We start from the raw sequence: 19,460 nt of genomic DNA, 5'->3' as shown, positions 1-19,460 counted from the left end.
TATGACCTGATATTTGAAGTAAACATCCTATCTCAACGTCAGACCTATCATACCACAGCTTTGATACATAGTCAGGGAGGACAGTATTTTTGTCTGTTATCATTTAAGTTTTCTCTCCTTTTCTATTGCAAATGCCATGCTGCCTTTCTGTCTAGGATTTGAATTTTGCAGAGAAGGAAATAAGTTGAGTTCATTGGTAGTCACCTATCTCTGTAATAGTCCTGTCATTAATAGTGTTTAGCATGTACTGATTGATTAGAGTTCTTGGCAGAACACAATGTTTGTGTTTTATGACAGTTTTTCTTCTTTTAACCTTGTAACAGTCTATGGGTATACATGTCAGTAATATTATCCTTAGATAAACTTTATGAAAACGTTGTGTCTTGGCCATTATTGTACAATGTGTAAGAACATTTAAATCCTATGGGCTGTTTTGTTTTGGAGACAGTTTTCTATGGCCCCCGCTGACCTTGAACTTGCATCTGTTTGCTGAGTGCTGGAAAATTAAATGGCATGCACCAGTACATCAACTAACGAATGTGTATACTGTAGTGTGTTTTCAATGCAGAGTTCCTCCCTCCCTCCCTCCCTCCCTCCCTCCCTCCCCCCCCCCCCCCCCCCTCTCTCTCTCTCTCTCTCTCTCTCTCTCTCTTTTGTTTTTCGAGACAGGGTTTCTCTGTGTAGCCCGGGGTGTCCCGGAACTCACTCTGTAGACCAGGCTGGCCTTGAACTCAGAAATCCGCCTGCCTCTGCCTTCCAAGTGCTGGGATTAAAGGCGTGCACCACTACTGCCCAGCGTGCAGAGTTTCTTTTTATTAATATACTAAGATGGTCATTAAAGTGGGATTACCATATTCCTTTTCCCACTCTTCCACTTTGATGAACAGAAGTGCCTGTAATGGTATAAATGTGCCATTCATCTATTTTGGAGAGCAAATATTGGGTGACTTCTTCACTTACAATTATTATAGCATTAAGACATAGGTAGCCAGGCTGGGTTTTAATTCTAGCCCTGTAACGTCTTTAATTCTAGCCCTGGGGAGGCTGAGTTCAATGCTACTGTGGTCTACAGAGTGAATTTCAGGACAGACAATGCTACAGAGTAGAGCCCAAGTGTGACAGATTTCAGTAATTCCAGCACTTGGGAGTTGGAGGCAAGGGATCAGAAGTTTGAGGTCATCCTAGGTTACACATAGCATGAGGGGGTTGGGTGAGAAACAACTTGTAACCAGGCGTGGTGTCCCACGTTCCTTTATCCCAGCAGTGGGGTAGAGGCAGATGGATCAAGGCCAGCCTGGTCTACAGAGTGAGTTATAGGACAGCCAGGGCTAAACAGGGAAACCCTGTCTTGAAAAATCAATTTAAAAAAATTAAAAATGCAACATGGGAATAATGATTTCCTTGACTTTAGTGATTAAGGTCGCAGGGTAAGAAGCTAATTTAGCCAGGCGTGGCGTTCCTTGTCTCTGTACACTCCATGCCTGCCACAGCTATGCAGTAAAATCCTGTCTGAAAGTAGAGCAGACTCCCCCAGGCACAAGAAATGTATCCCTACCATTTAGAGGTTTTGTATCATTGTTTTGTTTCTTTATAACAAGTTATTTGTTCCTTTTTAGGTTATGGCACATAGTTCACCACAGAGCATTTTAGATGATGTTGCCATGGTAAGTTAGAAGAATATTATTTAACATATATGAGAACAAATTACTTAAAAATTTAATGTATTTTCTGGTGTTACTGATCTGAATTAAAATTTGAATATGATGGTAAAGATATCAGTAGACAGATTTATGATTACCATGTATCAATTGATTTGATGTTTTGAGACAGATTTCAGTCTATAGCCCAGGCTAGCCTAGAACTCAAAGCAGATGGCCATACTGAGCCTCCTGGGATTGCATGCATATGCCACTGTTGATTCTGGAGATGTCGAGCATTTAAAAGTTGATCTTGATTTCTTTCTTTAAACCGTTTTGAATTCCCTTCCTTCTTTATTTATAAAGATTCAATCATATATTTTTAAAGGATATATTTATTTGTTATGTGTATATGAATACTCCATTGCTGTCATCAGACACACCAGAAGAGGGCATTGGATTCCATTATAGATGGCTGTGAGCCACCATGTGAGTGCTGGGAATTGAAATCAGGACCTCTGGAAGAGCAGTCAGTGCTCTTAACCACTGAGCCATCTCTTCAGCCCCCATATATTTCTGTTATTTGCTTGATAACAAACACTAGTACTGATAAAAGCGGTAGGCCTATACAAAACTGGGAAGTAGATACACTGATAGTGAAACCATAGTATGCCTGCTGTTAAGGAGTGTGCTGTCAGTTTGGAGGAGTGTGGCATCTACTGGTTGTGAGTCAGTAAAGGGAATACATCATAGGAATTCCTCCGAGACATTCACATTGCAAAACTAGCATGTTCATCCACATGCTAGCCAGTGTGTATCATGATCATAGCCTTGGGACTGCTGAAGAGGACTCTGTGTAGCCCTGGCTGTCCTGGAACTCACTCTGTAGACCAGGCTGGCCTCGAACTCAGAAATCCACCTGCCTCTGCCTCCCAAGTGCTGGGATTAAAGGCGTGCGCCACCACCGCCTGGCTTAAATATTTTCATACTGGACAATTGTTCCTTTAAGGCATTTATTATGTTGATTATGTTTGAGTGACAATGTTTTTGTATGTTGCTATTGTTTTAATGTACTAATAATTATCTTTGCATGTGTTTCTGTGTTTCATCTTCCAGGTACTAGATGAAGAAGCCGAAGTTTTTATAGTCAAAATGTGGAGATTACTGATCTATGAAACAGAAGCCAAGAAAATTGGTCTTGTGAAGTAAAACCTTTTACATCCAGAGTTACATTTCAGATTTCTTCTTACACACCCTTCCAAGGACTTTGAATTTTCTGTGTCTTCAAAGACATTCGTGAGATCTGTAATTTTTTTAATGTAGAAAATGTGAATTCTTTTGTCCTCTAATTTGTTGATGCTCTGTGTACTCACTTGGTTGTAAAGCCATCTGTGTCCTTGGTTCTCTTCATACTCACCAGGCACAGACTACTGGTGTCTTTTATAAGCCTCAGCTACTGTACACAGCCTATCTGATAGAATCTTGTTCTGCTGATTCGTTCCTTGTAAATATTAAAATGGCTCCCCAATTCTTTTGCAGAATTCTACTTAATATTAAAACTGTATTGTATAGGCGCCAACATGAATAAGTTGAATACTAGTCATACTCATTACAGTCTCATCCCCACTCCCCTGATCAGAAATGGCAAGCCCTTGTAACGGCATGGAGTTTAAAATTAGAGTGCAAAACCTAGCAGACAGTTGATTCCTAATGTATCTCTGTGTTAATGTGTTTATGTGAATGTATGTATAAAAGTCCTTTTTCAAATTTTTTTGGTGGGCTCCCTTCAAGCATTTTGTAATTCATCAATACAGTCATAAAGGAAAAGTGGTAATTGTGCCAACCCAAATAACTAGGATAATTACGGTGTGCAGTGAGCAGCACTCTCTGACCAGCTGTGTGTTTTTCTGTGAATAGGATGATACATCATAATCTTATCCTTCCCTTAATTTGATGGCTCAAAATTGAAGCAAAGTCCAAAATTGTGGAGCATTTTACTCAATACATTTTCAACTTGTCTTCATTTAATTTTGGTATATTCATTTTAATAAAACAATTCTGAAAGTATGAGGGAGGATAGGAGCTCACCTTTTTAAAACAAATGACCAGGGATTACCTCAGTGGGAGAGCATATGCTTAGCGTGAAAGAGGGCCTGGGTTCTGTTACCAGCACCAGTAAATAAGTAAATAAGGTAAGTTTACAAAAGAGATTTGACAAAACACTATTCACCATGATAGTTCAATGTTTACATTCTTTTTCCAAAGATACATCATTCAAGACACATTCAAGGCAGTTTTCTGCTCACAAAATTTTATTACTGGTCATCAAGCTTAACTGTATTGATGGCAAGAAATCCTTGGGCTTTATTAGTAATTCAGAAGATCACCAGGGGGCAAAATTTATTTGTAAAGTACCAAGTTCTGAACAGCTCTGCCAACAAATTAGTTGCGGCTGTGGCCATGTTTGCTTATTAAAATGATAAAGACTGGATTGTTAGAATAATGTAACTGTGAGCTTGAGTTACTAGTTTTTTTGTTTTTTGTTTTGTATTTTTTTTTTAAACAATTGAGGACATCTGAAACACTGTCGTAATGTTCAACCTTGACATGGCTTCGTTATGTAAATATTTCAGTTATTAAAAATGTATATATTTGATCTTGGAGATGCTTTCTTTGAGTCTTGTAAATAAATGACATTATGTTAAAATTGTGTAGTGCATATACTAGAAAACAACCTGAAAAGATGAGCTCAAGATTTTAGATGAATTTTTATGGTATCAGCAGATCAAAGCGACTGCCTCATTTTGGATGAGGCTACTACTATGTAGATATCTCTGCACAGTGTTGATTGTATTTTAAATTATGATTTCTCAAGGAAAAATTCCAGAAAAATGACCCTTAATTATAAATTACCTTTTTTATTAACCAGCGTCCCACGACCTTATTTATAAACAGTTTGTTTTTCTGTCTTTTAAACACATCAACCATTTGCTTTGACCTTGTTTTTGTTTGTTTGTTTTTGGTTAGCTTTGATTTGGTTTTTTGAAATAAGGTTTCTGTGTATAACAGAACCCTGGCTGTCCTGGAACTCCCTCTGTAGATTAAGCTGGCCTTGAATTTATAGAGAGCTACCTACTTCCTCTCCCAAGTGCTGGGATTAAAATCATGTGCCACCAACTCCTGGCCCTCCCTAGGTTTCTTTCATTAGCTAATACTACCATACAGTTTTGTTCAAGTAGATTTACCTTACTAGTCTCTAAAAACTAGAGATGTTATCTTTTAGGAGTATATACCTTTTACTGTAAAGCACCTCCCTCTCAAATCATATACCATTTCAGCAGAGCTGGGATGACCATTTGTGTTGCAGAAAAGATGGTAAAATTAATAGTTCCATATACTTCTAACTAGATTTGTCACTGAAAGCTTACTTGTATATACTTATTAGCTTTTATCATAGATCTATGCATTCTTTCCTGTTACGTGTTATATTTGTCGAGACTGCTTATTCAAGTGATAAAAACACATGAAGGTCTTAAAACAAAAATGTTTTTCCCTCATTTGACCCCAAAATAAATTTCAAGTATGTTAGGAAAAAGAATAGTTAACATGTTTATGACAGTTTTTTTCTCACATTCTAATGGGTACCTTTGTCAGCTGTTGTGTCTTGTTAAAATGCCTAAGTGATTTAGTAGGGTAGGTAATACCTGAAATTTTGTAACTACAAGGTTTTAAAGAGAATAGCTTTTTGTTACGTTTTTTGAAACAGCTTTTCTATCTAGTTGAAGCTGTCTTGGAACTTACTATAGCACAGAATGCTTCCTTCCATTGCAATCCAAAGGGCCGGGTTACAGTTGTACAAGTGTGGTGATGCTCGAGAAAAAGAGTTAGCTATGCACAGTTCTAGTGAGCATCATAGTAACCTTCCAGACAGTGCCCCACAACACTGCAGATATTCTACGCTTTATCCCAGCTAGCCCCTGAGGGTGTTCTTTAAAAGTTTATTTGAATAATCATAGTGTTCTATGTAGTTCTATGTGTTATAAGTTATGTAACAGCAAGTAATATTTTCTTCACAGTAACATTTTAAATCTGGTATTAATATCAGCGCTGGTAGATAAACACAGGCTTGAGCCAAAATAGATACCTGTAATTTTTTTCAACTGCCATGAAGAAGATAAAATTGCAAATACATATAAGTAGGCATCTAATGTTTATGAGGTTTGTTTATCCAACTTGGTACGCAGGTCTATTACTGCAAAATAAAGGTTTTTATGTCAGAATGGTTACAGGTTTTTCTGGTTTTGGTTCAGCGTTATCTGTTTAAATTGTTGGTAGTTGTACCCAATTACAGAAAATGAGAAAATTAGAATCAATGAGAAAACATACTTGGATTTCTTTTGGATGAGTATGTTTCTAGGCAATATTCTAAATAAGGCAACTTTTTAATTGGAAGAAATATTTCTGTAGGATATGATAAGTGTTTCTGTGAGTAAAAGTGAATTGTGATCATATGCAAATGCCACATACCTTGGTAGTAATACCTGGCCTGATTGACTAGGCCCTGGCTGTTTTTTCATTCCTTGTCTTGCCTTGCAGGCCCCTCTCTGAGTAGTCCTTTCAGGTCGAGGACATTTCCTGGCTCACTCCTCATTAGTTGCTCCTGTGTTTTCTCATCTCCACATTACTCATACCACTATTCCTGTTGCCAGGTTTTGAATGATGGGGAAAATAAAACGCCACATTTGAGAGATTCCCTGTATTCTTTGGTACTGTTTGGTCATTCTTAGGTTTAACTGTTTCTAGACCCCCAAAGAAAGTTATTTAACAGATGCCTTTCAAATGTCTCAAGTCTCATTCAAATGGTTAGAAGTGTGTGTGCCTCAATATTCCCACTGGTGCCTGATGGGGGATCCATTAGCTTATATTGTCTCTCTAAACATTGGCTGTCTTCTGGATATTCACTGGTGGTTAATGTTTCATCACCTTTGCCCTTCCCGAGTGTCAGTCTTCCCATGCCTTTTACATAATGTCTGTAGGGTGTTTATATCCCTAAAAAGGAATATAGAAAACAGGAGAAGTATCTGTAGTCTATTCAGTTCCTGTTTACCCCCTCCCCCCTTTCTGAGGGTTTGTTTACTTTTGCAAGAATCTATTCCAACACAGTGTAAATACAACTGATATTTTTGTCCAGTAGACAATTCTCTTGTACATAGCTTTCATTCATGAGTTTTATAACCTAGGTGAGCTATGATTTGTTGTAGGACCTTGAGCTTTTTTTATTTTTACAGACCAGTACTCCATGAACATCTTGGCACAAAAATATTCACGTTAGGGGCTGGAGAGATGGCTCAGTGGTTAAGAGCACTGACTGCACTTCCAGAGGTCCTGAGTTCAAATCCCAGCAACCACATGGTGGCTCACAACCATCTGTAATGAGATCTGATGCCCTCTTCTGGTGTGTCTGAAGACAGCTACAGTGTATTCATATATAACTAATAAATAAATCTTTAAAAAAAAATTCACGTTGAAATTGGTTCTATGTAAAGTTTAACAGCATTTGCCATTCCACAAAATAGATTCCAATTAATAAAGTTTACAAATGGCATTTAGTCTAAGCTTGTTTAGCAAGTGTATTGAGCTTATTTTGTGTGGTCTACACTGTTTTCTGCATTCTTTCCATATCAGTAAATGATTGGGGGTAAACTAAGGTCGTGAAGTTAGGGTATAAAGTTAGCTGCCATTCTACTGGTGGAAAAGACTAAAATATGAAGCTTTTATGCATGAAAATAGTGAAGCACTGAAGCAGGATTGAAAATGTTGGGGAGAAAATAGAGATGGATGCCCTATTAGAACGAGATTTTCTGGGATATAGAAAAAAGGTAATTTAACCCTGTGTATCCCAGTTTGACCTGTTGCTAGGAATCCCAGTCCTACTCACTGTTCCACCTCCTTCGCCTCCTGAATGTTATGATTATAGATACAATTCCATCCCGATGTGTTTGTCTCTGGTGGGAGTTGAACTTAGTTTCTTGTGTGTGTTCGGTAAGCACTCGTTGGCCGTTTCTAGTTATCTGGGATTATGAATAATTTCTCTGTTACTTTTTGCCTAAGTGAAATGTGTGGTGTTGATAATTGTCTCTATAATTAAGTAAAATTGAGGGATGTAAAAATCAAAATAGGAAACATTCTCTTCTCTCCAGAAGCTTGCCATCTAGGAAAACTTTCAGACTCGGAACCTAGATTATTAGGGTAGTTTCTCAGGTTCTGTTTACCCACCAATCGCTTTGCTTTATTGAGGTTACAGATAGCAAATTCGTTTTGACGAACTGTTCAAATAAGTACGATGGAGAAATGGGAAGTTTTGGATTTAAAATGTCACTACAAAGCCAGCCATGGTGTTCCCACACATATGGAGACCAAATAAATTCAAGGCCATCTTTTCCTACAAGGTATGCTTGATACTGACAGGGAACGCACAAATCGCAGTCTCAACAAAAAACAAAGGAAAATGTCACTTGTAGACTGGGAGAACGCTAGACTCAAGCCCTAGAGAGGCCTCAGGGCGCGCACTTCCTTACTTAGACCTATCCCAGTGAATAAGGTCAGCTGCAGCCCCCAACCTCGCGGCCTGCGCGCGCCGCCGGAAGCTCCGTCCCCTCCCGGGTCCAGGGGCCAACGTCGCCGAGGCCGGAAATTGCGACACCGGCGAGACCTCTAGGGCGGGGCTTAGGACGACCTGCTCAGTGGGCCGCGAGTATTCGTCGGAAACAAAACAGCGGCAGCTGAGGCGGAAACCTAGGCTGCGAGCCGGCCGCCCGGGTGCGGAGAGCGAAGGTGCGTGCCCAGGGTGTGCGGGGCGGAGGGTGAATCTGCCGGTTGTGTTCACCGTCGCCTGTCGGGGGGTCCGGGCCTGCGTCTGTGAGGGCAGCGCAGCGGCGTCACCAGGGATGAGGGGCGGGGTCCGGGCCGGCGGAGATCGAGGAACCCGGCTTGGGAAACGGGGTGAAGCCGGTTTCTCGGGTCCTGGCCAGGGCCAGGCTGAGAGCAGCCCTCTCCGAGCTTTGGTGCCCCTGAAGTGCTGGCTTCCCCGGGCGGCCCGGAGCAGGTGGCTGGCGTCGGGGGTGGCCTCACGGATCGGAGCGGAGCAAGAGATAGAGGAAGCGCCCTAGGCTGGGTCAGCTTGAGCAACTGGTGAAACTCTACATCTCGTGCCCCGAGTGTGTCATAGTCCAGAAGTGAGTGGCACTCGGGGCTAACTTCTCAGTGTTGACAGGCGAAGAGTCGTATGGCGCTTGTTCTTTCTTCAGAACTGTCACGATGCATGTGTGTCTGAAGCTTGTAGGCGCCTTTAGTATTTGCTTTTCTTCCCTTTCACGTTTTCAAATGTGGCACTGCCGTGAGCAGAGGCTAGCTTCAGGCACATCCGTCTGGTAGTGAAGGACAGAGTGCATAAGACAATTGAGCTAACTTTTTACATAACTAGGAGAAATGAGAGTGCCAGTAACAGAAACGTAGAAGAAACGTGAACAGGGCAGGCGATCTAACTAACTAACGCATAAGATTGACTGGGTTCAAGTTTGGAGAAGAGAGAAATAAGGAACTTAGGAAGTGGTTTGGAAATACCACTTTTGAAGTGACAACGGGTGAAGATGGCCTGAGGTCAGAGCTGTAAACTGTAAACATGGGTCACTTAAGCAGATTTACTGTTTGATGTTGGAGTAGGGAACTGGGTGGACACTTAGGGAACTCACAAAGAGCCAGGCAGAAGGAGGACAACGAGGCCGCTGAGGAGGATTGCAGGAGAACCACAATAGTGCAGTGTCACAGAAACTGAGGAAGTCAGGGGAGCTTCAGGGAGCATTGTCAGCGATTAGAAGTGAAAGGCCTGGTGTTGTTTTAGAAGAATCTGTACCATTGTATCCTTGAAAGATGAACGTGAAACACAAATACTAGTTTTAAATGTTCCCACAGACACATTTTTAAAGGTAACAAGAAGCAGATGAAATTAGTTTTAGTGATTTGTTAATCCAGTATAGCTAACAGTTTCATTTTAACAGGTAATCAGTGTCAAATTAACTTGTCTTCCCCTCTAGATAGTACGCTCTTAAGTGAACAGAAGCAGTACCCGATTCTACAGTATCCCCAGCACCTGTCACAGTGTTTTGTTGTCTAAAAGAAACCTGGTTCCTCTTTGCTGCTGCAAGGATTTGTATTTGGTTTTCAGATGTCTTGTCCAGTTCCTTAAGTTGAGTGAAAGCAGAAAGAATTTTTGGAAGTTAATTAGATGTAAATATTCATTTTTAGTTAAAAAAATACTTGTATTCTATCCATTTCCACAGAAATTGAGACATTGACTCACAGTAAAAATAACTTTATTACAGAATTATTAAAATTAAAAGAACTTAGGGGGCGGGGTGTCTTTATAGTTTCCAGGTATAGTGGCATGCATTTGGAGTCCCTGCTACTTGGAAGGCTGAGCAAGAAAATCAAGACCAGCCTTGATAACAGAGATAGTGAATAACATGAGATTAGAGGAAATTCCTCCTATCTGATCTGAGCCTATCATAGCCTGTAGTCTATTTATAACTGTCTAGGGGGACAGAACAGATAGACTATGCTGAGTCTTATTCTGTGGGTGTGTAGTGTATGTGTGTACACCTCTACTTTATATGCAAAGCTAAAGTCTTGGTCTGTATGCTTGCAAATGCAGAGGTCACAGGAGGACAGTGGGTGTTTTTCTCCATTGTTTATCACCTTACTTAAAAAAAATGTTATTTTGTGTGGAAGGTTGTGGGGCTTCCATGGTAATATTCAGAAGTCTGAATGAAGTCAGCTCTCTCTTTCCACCTTTATGTTAGTACTGGGGACTGAACATAGGTCTCCAGGGATGTGGGGCAAGTACCTTTACTGTCTGAGCCATCTCCATAGCCATCCCCCACCCCCTTTATTTGTTTGTTTGTTTGTTTGTTTTGCTTGGTTTTTCGAGACGGGGCCTCTCTATGTAGCCCTGGCTGTCCTGGAACTCACTCTGTCGACCAGGCTGGCCTCGAACTCAGAAATTCACCTGCCTCTGCCTCCCAAGTGCTGGGATTAAAGGCGTGCGCCACCACTGCCCGGCTCAGCTTTAATTTTTAAAAACATAATTGTGTGTATGGGAGCATGTGTCCCACGATACACACATGTCATAATACAGATGGAATCCTCCTTGTCTACGTCTATGTGGGTGCTGGGGATTGAATTCAGGTCGTCAGACGTGTGCTGCACACGCTGATGAGCACAAACTTTATTTTTTAAGGCAAGGTCTCTTTATTGAACCTGAAGCACTTTCAGCTAGTTGGGCTTCCATCAGTCTCCTGGGATCCTCTTGTCTCCACCTCCCAGCGTTGGGATTGTAGGCGCAGTGATTGTGCCTGGCTCTGACGTGATGCTGGGAATTTGAGATCTGCTCCTTATATTTTGACAGCAAACGTTTTGACCCTCTGAGCTAACTCCCTAGATTCTGCTGTCTTGATACACTTTGAGAAGGTTGGTCTGTTTCACTGCAGACCTAGATGGATTTTACTTTTGTGACTCTAAGGCTCTTGGATGTACTATTGAGTATATGTATTTGCTTTATACTGCTTTTACACAATCCAAAAGAAGATCCATATTCTGAATACATTTAATCCTGAAGGTTTGAAATAAATTCTGAGCTGATTTTCTTAGCTCATGTTCATTTCGTCTTCTGAGCCAACCAGTTTTACCATTCTTTTAAAATAAGTTGCAGCAGTAAGTCTCCATAGCAGAACTTCTCCAAACCTAACAGCTTAGAGCACTTAAGTTCACTGAGGACTCTGCTTCAGGGTGGAATGTGTGGGTCGGCTAGGACCATTTTGATTTGAGCATCTTATTGTGGGACCCAGGTTGAGGGGGCAAGGACTACCAATCCATGCTGCTATCTTCTCAAGGCAGTGTCAGATGCCAGCTGCACAAGCATAGTTCACATATCTGCCAGTGTCAATCAGCTAAGATTGCATTGACAAAGACACATTATAGGATCTCACATAAAGACTTAGAATACCTAATGGATGTTACCCATAAAGAGGCCAAAGAGCAATCTCAGGGGATTGGTTCTAGAACGACTAGTTTCCAAAATCTGAGGATGTTCCAGTCCTTATATTTAACAGTAGTATTTGGGGGTGAGAATGTAGTCATGTTCAGAGACCTTGCTTGATCCCTAACACTGAAGAAAACATATGAAAAACTATATTTATTATTTATAAATCCTTCTGTACCCTTTATTAGTCCTCCTGTGTACCTTAAATCATCTCTCAATTATAATGCATAAATAATCATTACATTGTATTGATTATGAAGGACAAGGAAAACTACGTGCCAAATGTTTTCAGTCCACAGTTGATCAAATCCAAGGATCCTGAATTAGAAGATATGACGGGGATGCTGGGGGAAGGAGAGAATATTTACTGAATAATAATTTTATCTACCACAGATGGTTCACAGAGGTGGAGTGGGATGGAAGAGGGAAAAGTCACCCTCAATGAGATGCATCGCTCGCTGCCCCTGCTCTTTTTAGTTCTGTTACTTTCAGCAGATGATTTATAGGGCTGGGGCGTGATTCGCTTTTTATGCCTTACAAATCATGAGTCTGTTGAGTATTCCTAAAGCAAGTTCTAGAATACAGTTTAGGGTTTGGTTACATTTACCCAAGTAGAGCAGGGTTTGATGGTACACACTTGCAGTCCTAGCCCTCAGGAGTTGGAAGCAGGAGGACCTCAAAGTCAAGCATCTTAAGCAAGACCCTGTCTACATAAATACAGAAATACCCAGCCACGCTTTTAATCGAAGCACTTGGGAGGCAGAAGTAGGAGGATCTCTGAGTTTGAGACCAGCGTGGTCTTCATAGCAAATTGCTGCCCAGCCAGGGTTATATACTGAGACCCTGTACCAAACAACCAACCAACCAAGGAGAGAGCCGAGGGCGTGACTCAGTGGCAGAACACTTTCCTAGCATATTTGCCTCTCACCAACCAAAATAAGTAAATCAAAATTCACACTCTAATCAGAATTTGGGCTTCCTATCACAGAGATGAGTAGGAAAAGCTGTGTGGGGTGCTGGAGGCTGTGGAGGCTCCTGAAAAACAGCCAGCCAGCCTTTTTGTGCAGCCTGCCAGTCAGCTGTGAAACCCTGACCCCAGTGTACATGCTAAAGCTTTAGGTTTTTTTTAAACAGGCAACCTTGAAATCATGGGGCTTTCAGTGGTCTCAAAAAGGAAGTAGATATGAGGTAATAAAAAAGGAAAGCTGGGTCTTGATAAGTCTTGTCTTAGAGTCAGAACATCTCTTCATGGGATAAAGAGCCAGGTTACCATGAATATGCCACCCACCTTCTAAACTTTCATCACAAAGTCTTTAAATCTGTAGCTCAGAACAGATCCACTGTTTGACGCCTCCTGCCTTGTCTTGTAGGCCACTCAGCTCTTTCTTTGGAGTATATGCATTGCTAAATAAACGCTTGCTTAGACTATATGTCTGTGTCTAGTCTGATTCTTCCTCCTTCCCTCTCTAAGACAGGAGATGAGACCCTCACTTTAGGCCACGGCTACACCAGGCACTTTGGTAGGAATCAAGAACTTGAAAACTATTTATTTATTTATTTATTTATTTATTTATTTATTTCCCCACACCCTGAAAGCTTTTTAGCACTATGGCCATTTATCTATAGCAAAAAAAATAATTTTAGTAGTTTTTAAAGGGATATGGCTTAGGAACAATACACCCAGAAGCCCTTTATGGTGATAAAGCCGTGGTTATGTCTCACTGACGATGTTTTGTAGTGGACCAGTTTTGCTTACATTTGTCTAAAGAGTTAGAAAATGAGTTCAGAGTACAGTGAGACGGGAGAAGTTACCTTTTTTTGTGTTTGTTTGTTTTTCCCTTTAAAATATTTTAAATTTTAATTAGGGTCTCTTGTAGCTCAAGCTGGCTTCAAATTCACTCTGTAGGCAAGGATGATTTTGAACTTCTGATTCTCCTGCCTATATTCTTCTAAGTGTTGGAATTACAAGTGTTGAAACCCATCCCTGGTTTATGTATATGGGGATTGAACCCAGGGCTTGGTGTGTACCAAACAAGTACTCTATGAACCAAGCTACATCTCCAGTGCTGTGGGTGCTTCGGTGGGTGGGAATTTCTTTTAGGAACCTATTCTGAAACTTTAAACATTGCTCCTGAGATGTTTTAGAAATTCTGATGCAGAGAGAAGGTTTTCTAGTTGGATAGATTTTCTTACTTTTTTCCTCCTCTACATGGGTGTGTGTGCATGGGTGTGTGCCAGAGGCTGACTTGTGGAGTCTTTCTGGGTCACTCTCCACTTCCTTCACTGAACTATGGTCTTAGTCAAACCCAGAGCTCACTGATATAGCTTGTCTGGCCAGCCAGCTCGCTTTGGGAAATTCCCAGTTTCTGCCTCTGTGTTCTGGAATTAGAGACAAGCCACCAGACCCACCCAGATTGCATAGTAAGCACTTTAACCACTGAGCCATCTCCCCAGACCCTGCATAGGCTGTTCTGTGGAGCACATCTAAGCTTTGAGATCTCCCTCCCCCTTCTATATCTAGTTTTGTTTTCCCCAGTACTAAAGATGGACCCCAGGGTCTCCACATGCTGGGCAAGCACTCTGCCACAGGGCTGCATCCCAGTTCCTATTCTTTATCTGATAGAAATTGTAGTTGCTCATCAAAACCGTGACTTCTTTTTCCTTTGTCTGACTGCCCAAGTAGTCGTGCTTGGAACAAGCTCAAAGCAGAGGGTAAAGAGGCATTTATCAGATCAGAACTGATAGGAAAGTTCTAGTAAAGAAAATACACTGCGGGCAGAAACAGGTGGTGTCCTTAAGAGGGAATATGGTCTGTTTATAGCAGTCAAGAGACACATTGCCTGGTGTTACCATCTGAGCTATTTGTATGGGGTCCAATTTGAATAAGGAAGAGGTAGCCTGCTCACTGTCTTGGGTAAATTTATCGACTGGCCATGTCAGGTAAGGCACTCTGGTCCTTAGGCATTAGTCTCCTTGTATGTATAAGGTCAGCAGCACAAGCTGCATGGTTAGGATCTGATTGTTAGTGAGTGATTTTGCTTTTTAACTGTTGTCTCTTTTGGCCTCTTCGTCTCCACACAAGTATCTGAGAGAAAGGAGATAAGATGGCAGGAAGGTGCTGCAGTGTATCCATCTTCAGTAGCTATCCAGAAATGAAAGCATCAAGAGCTACATCCCTTTTCCTCCTCCCGCTGCAATCCAGGTCTCTTCTCAGCTCCTGCCTTCCAGTGTTCATAGCTCTCAGCTGAGAATGTTACCAAATTTGCAAGTGTCATCTGCCATGCTGCCTCAACAGTGGGGCCATTGACCTTTTCTGTCGATGTTTTTGGCTCTTTTTGGATCCGAATCAACTCTGTTTTGGTCTATTCCTTTCTTTTTGTACCAGGAATGTCTGTGTGTTCCATGCCCTGGCTATGGCCTGCTTCTGCTTCTGGGCTCCTTCTGAACACATTCTATCAGGGAGGCTCTTCATGGGAGGCCTATGATTTCCCTGGGTGACCAGAGGAGCCCTGGGCTGAGTATCCTCACCACCTGGGATCTGGATTGGTAGTGTTACTCATTTGCCTCTTAGTGCACAGGCAAATTTGCCCTAGCCTTGATGTTTATGCCATTTGAATGCAGAGTCTTCCTGAGAAGTTTTTTGGGAGAGGGGGACAAGTAAGGAAGGTTTTTTTTTTGTTTGTTTGGTCAGTTTTGGTGTTTTGTTTTGTTTAAAGGTAAGGAAAGAACTAACTCCCTGGAATGGGGGATGAGAGATTCAAAAGAGAGTTGTCCCTTCATGAGAATTTTTATTTAGTTTCAGACACTTTTGTAGATTTATTTTATGTGTATAAACATTTTGCCTGTGTGAATATATGCACACATCTGTGTGCCTGATGCCTGTGGAGGTCAGAAGAAGACATCAGATGCCCTGAAACAGGAGTTATGAGTGATTATGAGCCACCACGTGGGTAGGTGCTGAGTAGCAAACCTGAGTCCTCTGCAAGAACTCAAGAACTGCATACACCCTTTAACCACTGAGCCAACTGCAGCCCCCAAGGGAACTGTCTTATGGTTTCTCCTGCTGCGGACAAACCCACAATGACCAAAGAGCAAGTTGGGGAGAGAGTGTTTATTTGGCTCACACTTCCAGATTATAGTGTGTCATTGGAGGAATTCAGGACCGGAGCTCAGGCAGGGCAGGAACCCAGGTTCCTCCAGAGGCAGGAGCTGATGCAGGGGCCATGGATGGTGCTTGCTTCCCCTGGCTTGCTTCCCCTGACTTGCTCAGCCTGCTTTCTTATAGAACCCAGGACCACCAGCCCAGGGATGGCAACACCCACCTTGGGCTGGGCCCTCCCCACTGATCACTAATTGAGAAACTGTCTTACAGCTGGATCTCATGGAGGCATTTCCTCAACTGAGGCTCCTTCTTCTCTGATGACTAGTTTTTGTTAAGTTGACACAAAAAAACAGTATAAGAACTTTGGGAAGGAAGGGTGTTTTTTGTTTGTTTGTTTGTTTGTTTGTTGTTTTTAGTTTTTAGGTTTCTCTGTGTAGCCCTGGCTGTCCTGGAACTCGCTCTGTAGACCAGGCTGGCCTAAAACTCAGAGATCTGTCTGCCTCTGCTCCTGAGTGCTGGGATTAAGGGGGTGTATCACCATTGTCCAGCTCCCATGGGAACTTTTAAAGAGTCAAACAGAGTAATGATTATGAAAAGAACTTTGAAAATAGCACTGGGAGTGTGCTAAAGTGATAGCTGTGTTATTGGTGGTTCTTACAAGGTTTGTTCCAGAAAGCTCCAGTGTGGTTCCTTATAATGGCTTTCAGGCTGTCTAAGCATAAAAGCACTTAAATGACACAGCCCGTCCATTGTAGCTTTCCTTTTTTAAGTAAATGCTAGGACTGTCTATGGAGAATATTTTAGACATCTCAGGTTTTCTTTTATAGTGGGATCATTGATGTTAAAGATGTTATTTACTTGTAAGTAGTTTTGCTAGTAATAAAACGGGTGTAATATAATGTAGTCCGCATTGCTGTAAGCTCCTAGCGGCAGGGATGTCACGTTGTTTTGCAGAGTCCTGTATGTGGGTTTGGATCCTTTGATACCCGATACGGAAAGTGTGTTGACTTCTTTGTTTTTTGAGACAGGGCCTCATTGTGAGGCTAGGCTGCTGTTAAACTCACAGAGATTTGCCTCCTGAGCGCTGAGATTAAAGGCATGTGCCACCACACCTAGCTATTGATTGATTTTATTGTAAAGTGGATGGGTAAAGTGAGCACAATTAGTTTAGGTGTTCTCCCTTTGTTTAAATTTTGCATGGACGGAAGGAGAAAGCTGAATATGAAAGACAGTTTACTGTGGTTTCAGTCCTGTGCTCATCTGTGTCTTACCCTTGGGTAATTAGTTTTGAGTAGTTCTTAAGCGCTCTCCAGGAACCTGTGCGTACTGCTCATTAGAACCTACTGTGAGCCAGGCGGTGGTAGCAGCGCATAACTCTCAATCTCAGCCCTCGGGAAGCAGAGGGAGATGGATCTCTGAGCCTGGTCTACAGAGCGCGTTCCAGGACAGCCAGGGCTACACAGAGAAACCATGTCTCGAAAAACCGAAAGAAAGAAAGAATAGGGAGTTGGAGAATATTTCTTAAAATTATGTGAGTCCGTGGTCTGAAATTACAGTATTCTCAGTGCTTGAGGTCTCATTGCCATGGTCTTAACAGAGTAAATCTGTCAGCCAAAGGTCATGTATGGCAAGTTAACTCATGTTTTTTGGCTTGCAAATATTTGATTGGTACTCTGCCAGTGAAATGAACCAATTCAAGCAGAATTAATGTAAAGGTTTATTGGGAAGCCACTCTTGGGCTGAGCCCACGGAACAAGGCAGGGAAGTCACCATGAAGAGAAAGAGCATGCACACAGGCAGGGAGAGAGACAATGCAGAGAGGGGAAGGAGGCGGGGAGAGAACAAATGTCTGGGTTATATAGGAAAGAACTTCTAGGGGAGGAGAAGCCTAGACCCCTGGCTGGAAAATTCAGGATAGAGGGTTGGGTGTGCCAGGAGGGATCCTGGGAGAACCTGGAGGCCAGGTCTGCTTTGGTATGTAAACTATGCATCTCAGCACTTTGATCCTGCCCGGAAAGCCAACATCCTAGCCTTTTGTTGATAATAACTGAATAAGGGGCAATGTCGTCATCTATGACTGTTTCCTGCTTACTTTGGGGCATTGTTATAGTGGGTGACAAAAGACTAGGATGTTGGTCAAGTCTGGGAAGTGCAAGCAGTTTTACTTGTTGTCCAGGTTGTGGGACCATTTGGGACTAGCAACTGATAGCCTAGTTGAAGCACCTGTGGGTAGCTGCTGCTTTTCTGAGCTGTCCTGAATGCAGGTTCCAGAAAACACCTGGAGTTGGCAGGATGCTGGAACTGGTAGATCTGGTGGTCGATCACTGGGAGCAGTCACTGTAAAGTGAGTTTCTTTAGATAAAGGAATAGTAAAAAGTTACTTCTTTCATTAGTCTTCAAACCCCTCAGAGACCTGAGAAGGATACATTTTACCTGAGTAAGGAAGTGTAATCTAAGTGGCCTTAAGTATCAGTTAAAATGACAGACTTACCCATTACCTAGACAGCCACTCCATTAGGTTCCTGTGGCTGTCGGATGGCTCTGAGAACAGAGGCAGTCTTTGCCCCTCTGGCCCTCTGTGGAGAAGGAACATGGGTGAGACCAACCTAACCTTGTCTTAGGCAACATGGGACAATTAGCTCTGGTGTGGTTTGCCCACACACAGTTCTGGCAGTGTCCTGACGGTCAAGGTACTGGGACAATTATGTCAGTGTATCCACAATCCAGGGGGAGCCCTTTGTTGTTGTGGATGTATCTTCTTGGAGACCTTGGAGCTGGGCACTGCTAGGTTTTGGAAATCTCTGTCTGTCATAGTATATTTAAACATCTTAAATGCCACGTTCAGCAGCTCTCTGAAGTGCCTGAGGACCATCTATCTATCAAAAGTATATTGGAATAGACAAACTTTGCTGGTTTCTAGTTATCCATCCTAGGCTTAGCTTAGCCTTGAAAACATAGACAGGTGGGTAAAGTTTGAGGTTATCTGCTCTAAACTGTACCTGTAATGTTAAAATAGAGTGCCTTTTAAAGAGTGAAGACAGAGCATAAGTTTCAGAATACAAAAACCACGTTTTAACAAGGATAGACAAGTTAATGTTCCAAAATTAATCCCAAGTGTGTTATTGTTGTTACAAGATTTGGCTGTCAGGGCCTCCAGGCAAGTTATGTTGTGGGTTTTTTTTTTTATTTTGTTTTGTTTTCTTGAACCCATAACAGGGATGTCTGCCAGCCATGTTACTGCCCTTAATTAAGATGGTGGTGAAGCCATGGTTTTCCACCCTCTTTATGCCATAATAAAGGTGGCAACTACTTCATATTCTTGCTGGCAGAAGTCTGCCCCCTCACCATCAAGGCCACTGTGGCAGTGCCTGGGCCAGGGAGGTGGGTTGGGGGCGGGGCTAGGCGGCACCTAGAGCTGTGTGTCGGGAGGCTGTCGGCTGCTGAAGCTGTTGTGATGAAGTGGGCGGGCCAGAATGCAGGTCCCAAAAAACTGACCATAATATGGAGTTCCGACCAATTGAATAAAATTTTCAATTTTAGATCTGGTGGTACCCATTCTTCTAGGCTTTGCCAGGGACTGAAGGCTCAAATGTACACTGTCCTGCACATAAGCTTGGGGTGGTAC

At 42.1% G+C, this 19,460-nt stretch overlaps 2 protein-coding genes across 4 annotated transcripts in view; both read left to right on the top strand.

Moving 5' to 3' along the window:
• The window catches only part of Rbm25 (RNA binding motif protein 25), a 45,635-nt gene extending 41,073 nt beyond the window's left edge, over nucleotides 1-4,562 (top strand). For all 3 annotated transcript variants that reach the window (XM_028782135.1, XM_028782136.1, XM_028782134.1), the window contains 2 exons: nucleotides 1,617-1,664; nucleotides 2,754-4,562. In XM_028782135.1, coding sequence (XP_028637968.1) covers nucleotides 1,617-1,664; nucleotides 2,754-2,846 — 141 coding nt within the window. In that variant the 3' untranslated portion in view covers nucleotides 2,847-4,562. The remainder of the gene's footprint in view (nucleotides 1-1,616; nucleotides 1,665-2,753) is intronic.
• A 3,769-nt stretch (nucleotides 4,563-8,331) lies between these two features.
• Psen1 (presenilin 1) overlaps nucleotides 8,332-19,460 on the top strand; it is a 49,318-nt gene continuing 38,189 nt past the window's right edge. The window contains exon 1 of the mRNA XM_028782148.1: nucleotides 8,332-8,471. The gene's annotated coding sequence lies outside the window, so the exon portion shown is untranslated. The remainder of the gene's footprint in view (nucleotides 8,472-19,460) is intronic.

Source organism: Grammomys surdaster, unplaced genomic scaffold (genome assembly GCF_004785775.1).
Source record: "Grammomys surdaster isolate TR1022 unplaced genomic scaffold, NIH_TR_1.0 721, whole genome shotgun sequence".
NCBI lineage: Eukaryota > Metazoa > Chordata > Mammalia > Rodentia > Muridae > Grammomys > Grammomys surdaster.
Note: the sequence above shows the minus strand (reverse complement) of the source record. Positions and strands in the feature narration are given on the sequence as shown.